This window comes from Capsella rubella, unplaced genomic scaffold (genome assembly GCF_000375325.1).
Source record: "Capsella rubella cultivar Monte Gargano unplaced genomic scaffold, Caprub1_0 scaffold_1, whole genome shotgun sequence".
Classification (NCBI taxonomy): domain Eukaryota; kingdom Viridiplantae; phylum Streptophyta; class Magnoliopsida; order Brassicales; family Brassicaceae; genus Capsella; species Capsella rubella.
Window position 1 is genome coordinate 1,813,049 of NW_006238923.1, and position 14,257 is coordinate 1,827,305.

A 14,257-nucleotide genomic window follows, 5' to 3' on the forward strand; every position below is an offset into this window, starting at 1 on the left:
TTTTCACTCTCCTCCTATAAATAAGCCTCTCACTCCTTGTCTCTCTTTTATACTTCAACCAAACTGCTCTCTCTCTCTCTCTCTCTCTCTCTCTCTCTTTTCTTCTCTCCCTCTCTACACTGCCGTCCATTAATGGCAATGGCGGCCAAAGTCTTCACTCAAAACCCTATCTATTCTCCATCATCTCTAATTAGAGACACAACTCCTCAACAGAAACACAATCTTGGCCATTTCTCCCTCTCCAAGAACAGCTCTAAAAGACTCGTAGTTGTCTCTTCTTCTATAATGTCCCCTCCAATTCCATCTTCTCCGCTCTCTCCACCCTCTTTTTCTTCTTCTTCTTCTCTGGTCGCTTCTCCTTCTCGAACACCTGCAGCAACTCTACCGCTGTCTCGGGTTTGGAGAGAGATACAAGGAAGCAATAACTGGGAGAATCTCATTGACCCTTTAAACCCTATTCTCCAACAAGAGATTACTAGGTACGGGAACTTACTCTCCGCTTCTTACAAAGGGTTTGATCTTAACCCTAACTCCAAACGTTACTTGAACTGCAAGTATGGCAAAAAGAACTTGCTTAAAGAATCCGGAATCCATGACCCTGATGGCTACCAAGTCACCAAGTATATCTACGCCACACCAGACATCAACCTCAACCCTATCAAGAACGAGCCTGAACGCGCACGTTGGATCGGTTATGTTGCCGTTTCTTCTGATGATTCAGTGAAACGTTTGGGGAGGAGGGATATTGTTGTGACTTTCCGTGGCACTGTGACCAACCCTGAATGGGTAGCTAATCTAATGAGCTCTTTGACTCCGGCTAGGCTTGATCCTCATAACCCTCGCCCGGAAGTCAAGGTGGAATCCGGGTTCTTGAGTTTATACACATCCGGTGAGAGCGATAGCAAATTCGGGCTGGAAAGCTGCCGTGAGCAGCTTCTCTCCGAGATCTCAAGGCTTATGAACAAACACAAAGGCGAGGAAATGAGCATCACACTTGCGGGACATAGTATGGGGAGTTCTCTAGCTCACCTTCTAGCTTATGATATAGCGGAGCTCGGTATAAACAAACCAAGAGGCGAAAAAGCTGTTCCGGTGACCGTGTTTTCGTTTGCGGGTCCTAGGGTTGGTAATTTGGGGTTCAAGAAACGGTGTGAGGAGCTGGGAGTTAAAGTCTTGAGGATCACAAATGTAAACGATCCGATCACGAAACTTCCTGGTTTCTTGTTCAATGAGAAATTCAGATCTTTAGGTGGTGTTTACGAGCTTCCTTGGAGCTGTTCTTGCTACACTCACGTGGGAGTCGAACTCACACTCGATTTCTTCGACGTACAAAACATGTCTTGTGTCCATGACCTCGAGACTTACATCAGTTTAGTAAACCGTCCGAGATGCTCGAAATCGGCGGCTAAGAAAGACAATTTAGGCGGAGAGTTTTTGAACAGAACAAGTGAGATGATGTCCGGTAAGGGACGACGTCGAGCGTTGCAGTTAAGAAACGCAGCAGCCAATGCGGCGTATTTACTTTGTTCTGTATCCAACCATATGTTGTATTATAGTATCTTTTAGGTCTAGATTAATTGATCCAAGCTAAAAATTTTGGGTCTTCTTTTTTTAAAGATAGGGGAAATAATTGTAACCCAATCTTTAACGTAGCAAGTACATATATAGATATGTATATGTATATGCATAACCTAACTATAATGTTTTTAGATGGTTAGTGTGGTAGATCAAACTTTTCTTGTTAATCACTTTAATTTTATGTGAATATATCATCATTACACGAAGCAATTTACGAAAAAAGCTAGCATAGAGCGTTTGTTTCAGCTATTTTAATTTCCAGATCCAAGATTAATTCGGAAGATAAAGAGCGAGTTCTCCAACATATAGTAGGCATGCATTTGAGATCAATTGTAAAAATTAAACTAAAAGCTAGCCACTAAGAAGAAAACCTAAAATATATTCTTGAACACGAACAAAACCCCAAAGCATGTTCACGGCATCAAAGGATTTGAGATACCAAAACTCTCATTGTGTCCTGTGAGATGAGATGATCGGTTGAGCGTCATTTTTTTCAATTTTATTGAGAAAGGGATCCATTGGATCTACCTCTATCTCTTTTTCTACTCTATGATGGCTTTTTTGTGTGTGTGTGTGTGTTTTTTTTTTTGGACTTGATGCTTGTTGACTAGTTTTTTTTGTTTTACTGTAAATTATAAACTTTAAGGAATGTGAATACAATAGATTTTCCAACTTATTGCAAGAAAAAGTTTTCCAGAAAAGGTTAAAAGTCAATAATCTTATTCCTTGTATATGACTTTGTTAATAACATTGCAGTGGCATGTAATTTTATTTTATTTTCGTAAATCATTCGCACCAAAACATATGTAAAAAATGATTTCGTGTATTTGAACCCCCCCCCCCCCCTACCCCAAAAAAAAAAACTACAATAACATGCCAAATTGCCAAATTTTAGTTTTTTCGTTGTTTTCTTTAATTCACAGTAAATGTTTATTTTAAAAAGAACACCAGCATAGATAACAATAAGTTTCGTATTAATTTAAACACAAAATATTACATTGATTATCTTGTATACTGGATACTGTTGCTATTGCAACCACTAAAATTCTTTATTTGTTACTATTATTTATGAGTTCACAATATAATACTTTTCTATAGGTTAGAGTTCTCAACATTTGAAGAACAAAAAGCGTCAAAACTCAAAGATTATGAATAAGAAAGGGACGTCCAATATATATCTCGCGTGTACATACCATAAATAAGCTATGTTTTGAATGTTTTCCATTATATTTCTAATCCATATATGGCTGTTTTATATTATTATAGTAGAAGTGACAAGAAATAAAGGCCAAATTAAAGACAACACCATGCATATTGTCAAAACTTCAACATCGTTGTAAGATAAAAAATGGACAAGATCAAATCATTTTGTCAACGTTTCAACATCGTTGCAAGCTATATGATGTATGTTTTGTTTTTTCTTCTTCCAAATAATCAAATTTTCAAACATAAATCCCCTAAATCTAATTGATGTGCTTAAATTTATATCAAATTGGATATATGATACAGTACCATATATTTATCACTGTATGTCTCTATGTTATTTGTCAATGAAAGCAATGGGTGTTTGATTATATATACACAATATCTATCTATATTTTCCATTTTGTATGTCAAGAGTCTTTCTTCTCGTGTTATGCGAGGACGGAGAGGATCGATATTTCATATACTTTATTTGCTATATATATATATATTATAATGCCAGACATAATATATAGATGATAAGAATATACATAACATATTGGGTTTATATTGTCATTAAGAAACTAGACGTTATGCTTTGCTTAATTACAAGTTTACAACTATCTAGCTAGCTAGACTTGCGTGTACGTGGGGAACACAGAATGAATTTCAAGGTTAAAACTACATCTTGTTCAAATTATCGCTTTGTGATATGAAGATGTTCGTATAAAGTCAGAAAAAAATCGAAGAAATACTTGATTCCTTTTGAACAAAAAAGGAGAAAGAAATTATTGAAGAAAAACTTCATCAGAGGCATATATATATGTATGTCGTTGTTTCTATAATAACAATAATAAGAAAGAGTATCTTTCGTTTCGGGTTTTGTCATCATGCGCGTGTGCGCTGACGTGAACTTGTTTTAATAGAAGTCTCCTGTGATTTCGACAGTTTCTAGTTGTCTGATTAGTGATTAACGAACGAACTGTGATGTTCCCTCTCTCTCTCTCTCTGTACTATATTTTGCACGTGCATCATCGCTACCTCAATAATTTTGCTTATATTTTTTTTTTTCTTTTTGTCCTAATCATATATGTTTAACAAAAAACAAAAAGTTTTTTTCTCATATACGTACATCCATTTCAAATTCTATATAAAAACATCATTTACATACTGTATATATGTTGCTTTTTACATTATTTGGATTTCGGTCCAATGAGAGGTTTCGTTGAAAAATTTAAGAATAATTCAACTTAAAATTGGAAGTTTGGTTAACGGATTACATCATTCATAATTACATATAAAGAGTAGGAAAAAAATCACAAAATTTCAAATTTCTTACAAATCACATGGCCGGTCAATAAGGTGGGGTTAGGGGAAACACACAATTCCACGGGAAGAATGTTTGTGTGTACTTACTTTACTTTACTTTGCGCGTCATATAAATGTTTGTCTCTTTACAAAAACGTTTATTTTATTTTGCATGCATTATATTAGTTTGTCTAATTAAGCGAGAGAGAGAGAGCTGTAAGAGTACGTACGCATCTTAATCACGACTCCACTGTAAGAGTACGTACGCATCTTAGCCACAATCCACAAAACGATAAGAGCATTGGGGGTTTTTGTTAGTTATAATTTTGGTATTACATTATTTCAGTAAAATATATGATTATGTTGTTAAGTATAGTCTATACATTATACGTAAAATATAGATATGAATTATGATTGTCCTAATTAAGTAGTATGGTGGACTAATCCAATTATAAACTGGCCGGTGGTTCCATGTAATCTATCTATCATATTAACACACCTAAACAAACTTTACAATATAAAAATCCTGAATGTAGAGGAGTTAAACAAAATAAAAATAAAGCCTTTGCTATTTTGCGGCCCAACAAAGCCCAAAAGGTAGGTGGCTAAGCTGACTCGGTAATCGGTTCAAAGAAAATATTTTAGTGCAGTAATTAATTAATTAACTAAAGGTTTGGTTTTGGATTTGGGTTCGATAAGAAGAGATCGATCACGTGAGGCGCATGTGACATCCAACGAAATTGGGCCAATCACTGAAAAGTGAAGACTTTTTTTTTTTATCTCTCCCCACTAAAAAGGCATCATCTCTCTCTCTCTCTCTCTCTCTATCTTTTTATTTTCAAAAAGACAAAAACCCATAACTTTGCTTTGCATCTCTCTCTCTTCTTCTTGCTTTTCTCTCTCTCTCTCCATTTGGCGATAGAAGCCATGTACCAATCATCGTCATCCACATCATCATCATCGCAGAGATCATCGCTTCCCGGCGGTGGCGGAGGAGGACTGATCCGATACGGCTCTGCTCCGGGATCGTTTCTTAACTCTGTGGTGGACGAAGTCATAGGAGGAGGGTCAAACGCCCGTGACTTCACCGGCTATCAGCCGTCGGATAACTTCATCGGTAATTTTTTCGCCGGCGCTGACTCATCCTCGCTGAGATCCGATTCGACCACTTGTGGAGTCAACTCATCCGACGGACAGAAGCAGCTAGGCAATCATCATAGTAGTAATAATAAAGATCTCTTCCTCGACAGATCCTACGGTGGATTCAATCACGAGATCTCGCAGCAAAAGAGCAACGAACTCGGAGGGGGATCAGGAAACAGCTCTGGATCTTACTCTCTCGCCAGACAACGTAGCTCTCCCGCCGATTTCTTCAGCTACCTCTCCGCTGATAAAAACAGTGAGTTTCTTCAATTTTTCACTCTTTTTGTTTTCAAGAAATCAACATTTAACAGTTAGTAGTATAGTTGTCATGATATCTCATACATATAGACAGACACGTTTACTCAGTTTCTGAATCCGGACTTTAGGATTTTGCCAAAACCGTAATGTAGTTATGAGATCGATTGTGTAGTTTATTACATCATCCATTGCTGAATCCCAAAAAAAAAAAAAAAATAGATCAATAATTACTTACATTTGGGGGAAATCTACCTACGAGGCTGCTGACTGCTGAGGGTATGTTCGGTATCTCGCTGTAACAGACTGTATTGTACGAAACGAAAGCCATAAAATAAGTTGACATTTGTGTGATTGAATATATTTTAGGGTCGTTGCTAGTTATAGTTTAGTTTATGCTGGTTGGTGCGGGACGTGATCCTCGTATTTTTATATCGCCCTTTGATCCGAACCACGTGCTTTTAAAACTACAGCAAAGTGTGTGTTGTTTAGTGTGGCTCGGTTACCCTTTTGGATATTATTTTAATATCTTCTTCGACGAGGAATTCCAGAAACCCAAGTTGCAATTTTTTATAACAATACAAGATAGATGGGGTCTTTTTAGTTCGTGACCATTAGTATTGTTTGCTGACGTGGTGAAATTTCATTGGTTGTTTAGAAGATTATTTAAATGGAAAGCGATAGATCTAGTTGGTGGATCTCGTCCTTGTTTTCGGGTTTCTTTGGTCCTAATGATTCGTGCTTTTTGCTTCGTTGTTATCTCTAATAATAATAATATCTTCCACCAAGCCTGGATGTGACTTCCAACGCCTAACCGGTCATTCGCATTTCGCACTGAACTAACCAGATTTCCACATGATGCATGTCATTATATAATATAGTTTACTTTGCTTTGTCAATCAGATTTCGCATTGAACCAACCAACCAGTGATTATAATAATCCCCAAGTAGGGTCGACTAACGTGGGACGAGGACATTCGAGATTGAAGTCTCAGCTTAGTTTCACGAGTCATGATTCTCTGGCTCGGATCAACGAGGTCAATGAGACCCCTGTCCACGATGGTTCTGGCCATTCTTTTTCCGCTGCTAGCTTTGGTGCCGCCGCTACTGATTCTTGGGATGATGGTTCCGGTTCAATTGGGTTTACCGTCACCCGACCCAATAAACGATCCAAGGACATGGACTCTGGTCTCTTTTCACAGGTACAATTGTGTGATTATCTATTGTCATATATTTTTTTTTGGTGGGGCTCTCAAGGAAGTGGCAAACACTTACCGAATCTTTCTACCACTGGTTTTGCAGTATAGTCTTCCTTCAGATACTTCGATGAACTACATGGACAATTTCATGCAGCTTCCTGAAGACTCTGTACCCTGCAAAATCCGGGCCAAGCGCGGCTGCGCCACCCATCCAAGAAGCATCGCCGAGCGGGTCAGTCAAACACACACAATTTTATTTATTTAGCTATGGTTTCACTCTGTTCTTTTTGCCCTCCTAACTTAACATATACTTATTATAAGTTTATTTATATACGTAATGATGATTCTATAGGAGAGGAGAACGAGAATAAGCGGGAAACTAAAGAAGCTACAAGATCTTGTCCCCAACATGGATAAGGTTACTTTGAATCACACCAAATTTAGAGTAACATATTAGTTTAAGAAAAAGTGTTTATTCACTTATATACAATACTATTGCTTGTTACTGATTTTCTTAGCAAACAAGCTATTCGGACATGCTGGATTTAGCTGTACAACACATCAAAGGCCTTCAACATCAACTCCAGGTTAGTTCTCCACAAAAGTATCAATTATCTCATTTTCTGTTTAGGTCAGCTGAATCCATTCTCAGGGTTAATTCTCTAATTCATCAGTATTTATTGACACATTTTCATGCACAAACTCAGAGTTTGAAAAAGGATCAAGAGAATTGCACGTGTGGATGCAGTGAGAGACAAAGCTAGCAGCAACCCTAACGGTAGGGATTATCCTAATATAAATTATTTTTTTGTTGTTCGGATTACAGAGAAGATGACGTTTGGTATTTAATATAAGAGGATTAGAGAAGATGTAAATAAATAGATTATTAAGTGCCTAATTCTCTTATAAACTTCTCATTTGTTGTCATTATAATATAGAACATTGACAATTGTTTATTATGTTTTTATGCAAGTGTAATGTCATAATGCTGTTGCTTATTTCTTTTAAGAACTTTGCTACGAATTTTCAAATCTTATTTGAGTAAAGCAATTAGTTTTTATTATCTGGTTTTATAATTCTCTTTATATATATATATATATTTTTTTTTTTTGTCATAAAGTAATTTCTGAAATAGAAGGTTACAAGTGTGTGACTAATCCCAAGTATAAATACTAGCTGAACCAATAGAAAAATGAAAAAGCAGAATTCAGTTACTAAAATAAGTGAATCTCGTCGATCATGCATGGTTCTTTTGACGGTGAAATGAATGATGACCATGGTCATTTTTAGTAATTAACAACATGTACGTTACTAACTTACTATACTATAGAAAATAAGTAAATACATATATGTATGTGTAAATTGGAATGGTACCTGAACCGGAATACTCTTTTTTTTTTTTGGGTAGTATTAGCACATGCATGTATGTTGGAAACGGGGTTATCTATAAAACCCACATTAGCGTGTATGCACGTTACAAAGTTACGTAGATTCATCCTTAAATAAAATCCTTAATTAAAGATGATTGTTTTCTTTAGTTATACTATATACATATACTTTTGTCTAAATAATAGTAGTACTAATTTGTTTTGGTATCACAGAATATTTTTTAAGAGTCTCTTTAGTTTGTAAAATTACGGGAAACGTCAATATATATGATGTAGTTTGGTTAATGGGTTAGCAAATGGCTTAAAATTAAAATGGATCCAAGAGAAAGGCGGCAGTTAACCTCGTCCCGTCGTCCGTGCAAAACCGAAAGTAAAATTAATGATCTGCCTTTTTACGTTACAACGTGTTGTTGTATTAATTAAATACAACAAATAAGAAGAAGAAGAAAAGAGGGAAAAAGTCGCAAAAAAAGGAAAAAAAGAAAAAGGAGCGGCGATATTAAGAGAGGAGGGAGGGAGCACTTAATGCGCAGTATGTCCTCTTGCCAGCTTGTTGCACCGTCCTCTCTCTCTCTCTCTCTCTCTCTCTCTCTCTCTCTCTCTCTCTCTTTCTAAAACCAGTTCCAACTTCTCTCTCTCTCTCTGATCTCTAGAAGAAGAGGAAGGAGCAAAAGATGTCTTCGGATGACGAAGGAAGAGAGGAGTACCTCTTCAAGATTGTGGTTATCGGCGACTCTGCTGTCGGTAAATCCAATCTTCTCTCTCGTTACGCTCGGAACGAGTTCAGTGCGCATTCCAAGGCTACGATCGGCGTCGAGTTTCAGACGCAGAGTATGGAGATTGAAGGCAAAGAGGTTAAAGCTCAGATTTGGGATACTGCCGGCCAGGAGCGGTTCCGTGCCGTCACCTCTGCTTATTACCGTGGCGCCGTCGGTGCGCTCGTCGTTTACGACATCACCCGCCGCACCACTTTCGAGAGCGTCGGGCGTTGGCTCGATGAGCTTAAGAGTAAGAGTCTTCTTGATTTCCACTCCAAAGGATTTGGGTTCTCGAGTTTAATGGGATGTGAATTAGGTAGACCAGAATTGCGAATTTGAATCTAAATTTGCTATTTTGGGGATTCAAAATCTATTAAAGATTGCAAATTTATGGGGTTCATATGTATACAAGTCTCATGATGCTTGCTCTGTTTTATAGATCAGAGTCTCTATAGAATGTGTAATTTCTGCAGTCTAGATTAGATAAAAGTTTACTTATGTTTCTACTATCTAGAACTTAACAGAGCATTGTTTTAGAAAGATGAAAACTTTACTCAATTCCGTTTGAACAGAAAGAATATATGAGAGTAACCAATGGTCGATCTTCTTCAGTTTTGTGCAACTCCATATGCTCCTTTGATTCTCATGATTATAGCTTTATGCGATCATATTCATATGGACTTCATTTCACTTATTTTTAACCTTGGCTTCCCATGTAAAACTATAGGATGTTTGGGGATTTAAATTTGTTCTGTGTTTTGTTGTCATCAGTCCATTCGGATACAACGGTGGCGAGAATGCTGGTGGGAAACAAGTGTGACTTAGAAAACATAAGAGCAGTGAGCGTGGAAGAAGGCAAAACCCTAGCAGAAGCACAAGGACTCTTCTTTGTGGAAACATCCGCACTTGATTCGACCAATGTGAAAACAGCTTTTGAAATGGTGATACTTGATATCTACAACAATGTCAGCCGTAAGCAACTCAACTCAGACACCTATAAAGATAAACTCACCGTTCATCGAGTAAGTCTTGTTAAGGACGATAACACTGCCTCCAAACAGAGCTCCAGTTTCCCCTGTTGTTCTTCCACTTAACAAATTTATTTGTCCCTTTCTTTCTCATTGTAACTTTTTTTTTAAATATATTTTTATATTTTTTTCTTTGTCTTACAGAAGAAAAGAAAAATTCATGAACTGTAATTTATTTTTGTTTTATTTCTCCTATTATAAATTTTTGGGAAATATTGAAATTGATCTATTCACTTTACTTGGATCGTTTTTTAATTTTTAGTTTGACTTCCTATCTTAAATAAGACTAATAAATTGATTGGTTTTGGGAAAAGCGAGGGAAAAAGGAAATCCAAATAGGAAAAAAGGAAAAGTTCTAAAAAGGACAAAAACAAATAAAAGATGGCTTTTGGTCGGAGTTTTCTCTCTGGTTTTGTAACAACGAAGATGAACGGAGAATAATTTCTTCCTCTTTTCCTTTTTTTCTCTTCCTTCCACAATCATTCAAATTTTCTTCTTCTCTCTCTCTCTCTCTCTCTCTCTCTCTCTCAATTTCTCACGGTGGCGATGTCATTACCTCCGTTTAGCAGCCGTCTTCTCGCGGCGGCGGTTGCCCTCTATCTAATAGGTCTGTTTTGCGTGGGTGCTGACACGAAAGGTGATACCGCTCCGAAAATTCCTGGTTGTTCCAATGCGTTTCAATCGGTAACACTATTTTTCCCTATTCGAGTTCCTTTTTATAATTCCTCGTTCAAATTTCGGTCCAGTGTTCATCAATAAACCGGAATCGTTATATGATTAACGGAACTGTATGTATATAAATTGCTCTGATTTAAAGGAATCAAATTTTGCAAACACAAGTTTTTTTTTTTTTGTATTAGCCTCTGCTGTTGCTGTTGAGATTTCGAAAAGTTAAACCTAAACCCTTCATTTAAATCAATCTATAGGACGAGCTTGATGGTGTTGAAAACTATAGAGTCATGTACACAACTTGTCTACCTGATCACATTACTTATGCAACTTATGTAGGTCAAAGTCGAGAATTGGGTTAACGGAGAAGAAGGTGAGAGTTTTACGGCCATGACTGCTCAGTTTGGTGCCATGCTTCCCTCTGATAAAGACAAAGCTGTTAAACTTCCGGTTTCTCTTACCACTCCTTTGACCAGTTGCTCCAATTTAACCTCAAAGGTCTTCCTTTTCCTTCTTCATCTTATACACCAGTCTTTGCTTTCCAAAATCGAAGCCTTTTTTTTAAGACTTTTGGATTAGCACTCGACAGTTCATTATGCTGTTACTTAATGTTAATGTAGTTTCTTTTCTTTGCAGCTATCTGGTTCTATTGCGTTATCTGTGCGTGGTGAATGTACTTTCACGGATAAGGCTGAAGTTGCGCAGGCAGGAGGAGCTGCAGCTTTGGTGTTAATAAACGATAAAGAAGGTTGAGATTTTGTATTCAGTCCCCGTAACTGTATCCCCGCGTTGCTATTTTCTTGCTTTGTGGTTCTTGTTTCAAATGAGCCTCTAACATATGTTTCTCCTATTTTTGCTTTTTCAGAGCTGGAAGAGATGGTTTGTGATGAGAAAGATACTTCCTTGAATGTTTCTATACCTGTTTTGATGATTCCAACGTCATCTGGAGATGCACTGAGGAAATCCATTTTGCAAAATAAGAAAGGTAAGGTCAAGGTCTAGCCATTTTCCTGTATGATCCTTATATGTTTTATATCCCCATCCACTCAAATTGGCGTGTTGCAGTTATTAGTCTCACTATTTCTAGGATAGTCTTTCTGTTTTTGTTTTCTACTGTTCTTTTGATTCCTCTGTGATTTTTGATGCAGTGGAGCTTTTATTGTATGCTCCAAAGAGCCCAATTTTGGATTATGCAGTGATCTTCCTCTGGCTCATGTCTGTTGGAACAGTTTTCATTGCTTCTGTTTGGTCACATGTCACCAGTCCTAAGAAGAATGATGAGCAATACAATGAATTATCACCCAAGGTTTTGCATTTTGGGTTCTGAGCAAAGATGAATATATGATAATCTATTTTTGATAGAAATTACTTAAAACACCCATTTGTTTTAGTTATACACTAATTCATGTTCTTTCCGTATCATCTGAATTGTTTTGGCAGAAATCTTCAAATGACGAGGCTAGCAAAGCTGCTGAAGACGAAACTCTTGATATCAGTGCTAAAGGTGCTGTTATCTTTGTCATATCAGCGTCCACATTCCTCATTTTGCTCTTCTTCTTCATGTCATCGTGGTTCATCTTGATCCTGACCATATTTTTCGTCATTGGTGGTATGCAGGTAATGTTGGCTACTCTTGAGCATATTCTTAATTTATGATCGATAATATTGTTATGTCAATATCATAATATTAATGTATTTTCTATCTCAGGGAATGCATATTATTATCACCACACTCATAAAAAGGTACTCTCAGAAACCCAATTAAGTTGTTGAACCAGAAAGCGCTCTTTTCTAGCTAGTTAAAAAGCATCATGACATCATGTGATGCTTTCTCTTTATTCATGTATTTATTTCTGTAGGAGATGCAACAAATCTGGCCAAAAGAATGTAAAACTCCCTCTGCTTGGGAATACCTCAATTCTCTCACTCGTGGTTCTGTTATTCTGCCTTGCGGTTGCTGTCGTCTGGTTTATCAAGCGCAAAGCTTCGTACGCATGGGCAGGCCAAGATCTTTTTGTAAGTCCTTTTGAGCCTCGTAATATTGCAGTTGTCTAAAGCCAAATTATCCCTTTATAACTTTGTTATTCTTCGATATTTTTGCCGTATTTCTAAACAAAACTATTGGCGTGACGTACTCAACATTTACTTTCACTTGTTCGAATACAACTCAAGGTTCTGTTTTGTTTCAGACATTTTGCCGTTGACCACTAATTTTTAGCAATTAGTTTAACATGCTTTTGGTTCAGTATTGTCCTTAGTTAGCTTTCTAAGCTTGACGTGTCATCTGACAGGGTATTTGCATGATGATAAATGTCTTGCAAGTGGCTCGGCTACCTAATATCAGGGTAAGTTTTCTGTATCACTGTCTGTATTTTCCAATTATATTTCTTTGTTGTATGTGTTCTAATGTGTGTCTCACGTTTAGGTTGCTACCATTCTTCTCTGTTGTGCATTTTTCTATGACATCTTTTGGGTATTCATATCACCACTAATTTTCAAGCAAAGTGTTATGATTGCGGTGAGTTTTTGATATCTTCCTCCATTTACCAAAGTGTGTCTCACTGCTTGATACTTAGTCCTCTTTCTGCAAGGAGAAGAATATCTAATGCTCTTTGTTCAAAAATCCATCTTTCCATATGATTTAAAAACTTGAGGCCTCATCAAACCAGAGCATGTGTTTGTATCGGATAGTTGCCAAAGCACCCAAAGATTGAGTTTGAGTTGCACTTGTTGTAATTTTATCTCAGTATAGAATGTTTGCACATGGCGAGAGCTAAGAAGGCCATTGTAGGTTAACCTCAATCACGTACAAGTCGAATACTATATGATCCTGTTTGTTAATCAATGGCATAGGTTGCACGTGGGAGCAAAGACACTGGAGAATCTATTCCCATGCTTTTGAGAATACCACGGCTTTCTGATCCATGGGGTGGTTACAACATGATCGGCTTTGGAGACATTCTTTTCCCAGGTCTTCTCGTATGCTTTATATTCAGGTAGCACTCTCCTGCATTGGCATAAAAATGATTCTGGCTCACGATTATCTATCATCAAACGCTATCCTCATCTCAATTTGTTTGTTGGCCACATATTCCTCTCAGATATGACAAGGAAAATAACAAAGGAGTCTTGAATGGATATTTCCCATGGTTAATGTTTGGGTACGGACTTGGCCTTTTCTTAACATACTTGGGATTGTATGTTATGAACGGACACGGACAACCTGCATTGCTCTATCTTGTCCCTTGCACGCTTGGTATCTCGTTCATCTCAAGAAAAACTCTGTATTTTGGTGGAGAATCTTAGTCATTGTTTAAACCCGACCATATGCAAGGTTTCTTACATATGTAGTGCGGTTTGCAGGAATCACGGTCATTCTGGGGTTGGTGAGGAAAGAACTCAGGGACTTGTGGAACTATGGGACTGAACAGCATTCAGCATTCAGCTGCAGATGTAAATCCATCTCCATAAGCAGAAATTGGCTTCAAACATGAATTGAAAAAGTCAGAACTCTAGAAACTGAAAAGAAGAAAAAAAAAAAAAATCATCATGTTTTTCTTTCTTTCACCCCATAAATCTAAGAAATCTACACTTTTGATGCATATACGTGTAGTCTCGAGCCCACCAGACGTATATAATGTAATGTATATTCATCACCAACTTCTGTATCTATTGAACAAGTTTTGTATACCCCCGCTCTCTGGTTAATACTGTACAAAATACGAATAGAAATAAGATCCGTCAAAATT

General features: G+C 37.2%; 4 protein-coding genes across 4 annotated transcripts; all 4 read left to right on the forward strand.

Moving 5' to 3' along the window:
* The first annotated feature begins 138 nt into the window (after positions 1 to 138).
* Positions 139 to 1,566, forward strand: LOC17897447 (galactolipase DONGLE, chloroplastic). The gene has a single exon (XM_006304322.1). It carries the CDS (start codon positions 139 to 141, stop codon positions 1,564 to 1,566), a length of 1,428 nt encoding a protein of 475 aa, XP_006304384.1.
* A 3,349-nt stretch (positions 1,567 to 4,915) lies between these two features.
* Positions 4,916 to 7,668, forward strand: LOC17898103 (transcription factor bHLH128). Its single transcript, XM_006304954.2, has 6 exons — positions 4,916 to 5,467; positions 6,370 to 6,668; positions 6,769 to 6,897; positions 7,018 to 7,083; positions 7,184 to 7,252; positions 7,373 to 7,668. Exons 1-6 carry the CDS (start codon positions 4,996 to 4,998, stop codon positions 7,427 to 7,429), a joined length of 1,092 nt encoding a protein of 363 aa, XP_006305016.2. The 5' UTR covers positions 4,916 to 4,995; the 3' UTR covers positions 7,430 to 7,668.
* Positions 7,669 to 8,625: 957 nt separating this feature from the next.
* Positions 8,626 to 10,085, forward strand: LOC17899630 (ras-related protein RABA5e). Its single transcript, XM_006305535.2, has 2 exons — positions 8,626 to 9,061; positions 9,583 to 10,085. Exons 1-2 carry the CDS (start codon positions 8,728 to 8,730, stop codon positions 9,903 to 9,905), a joined length of 657 nt encoding a protein of 218 aa, XP_006305597.1. The 5' UTR covers positions 8,626 to 8,727; the 3' UTR covers positions 9,906 to 10,085.
* Positions 10,086 to 10,197: 112 nt separating this feature from the next.
* LOC17897789 (signal peptide peptidase-like 5) lies at positions 10,198 to 14,198 on the forward strand. The gene is given in 14 exon segments (XM_006303898.2): positions 10,198 to 10,523; positions 10,848 to 11,006; positions 11,145 to 11,256; positions 11,374 to 11,493; positions 11,657 to 11,814; positions 11,949 to 12,125; positions 12,217 to 12,251; positions 12,368 to 12,524; positions 12,800 to 12,853; positions 12,934 to 13,026; positions 13,362 to 13,504; positions 13,610 to 13,764; positions 13,872 to 13,936; positions 13,938 to 14,198. Coding segments are annotated over 14 exon segments (1,608 nt in total). The 5' UTR covers positions 10,198 to 10,385; the 3' UTR covers positions 13,980 to 14,198.
* The last annotated feature ends 59 nt before the right edge of the window (positions 14,199 to 14,257 follow it).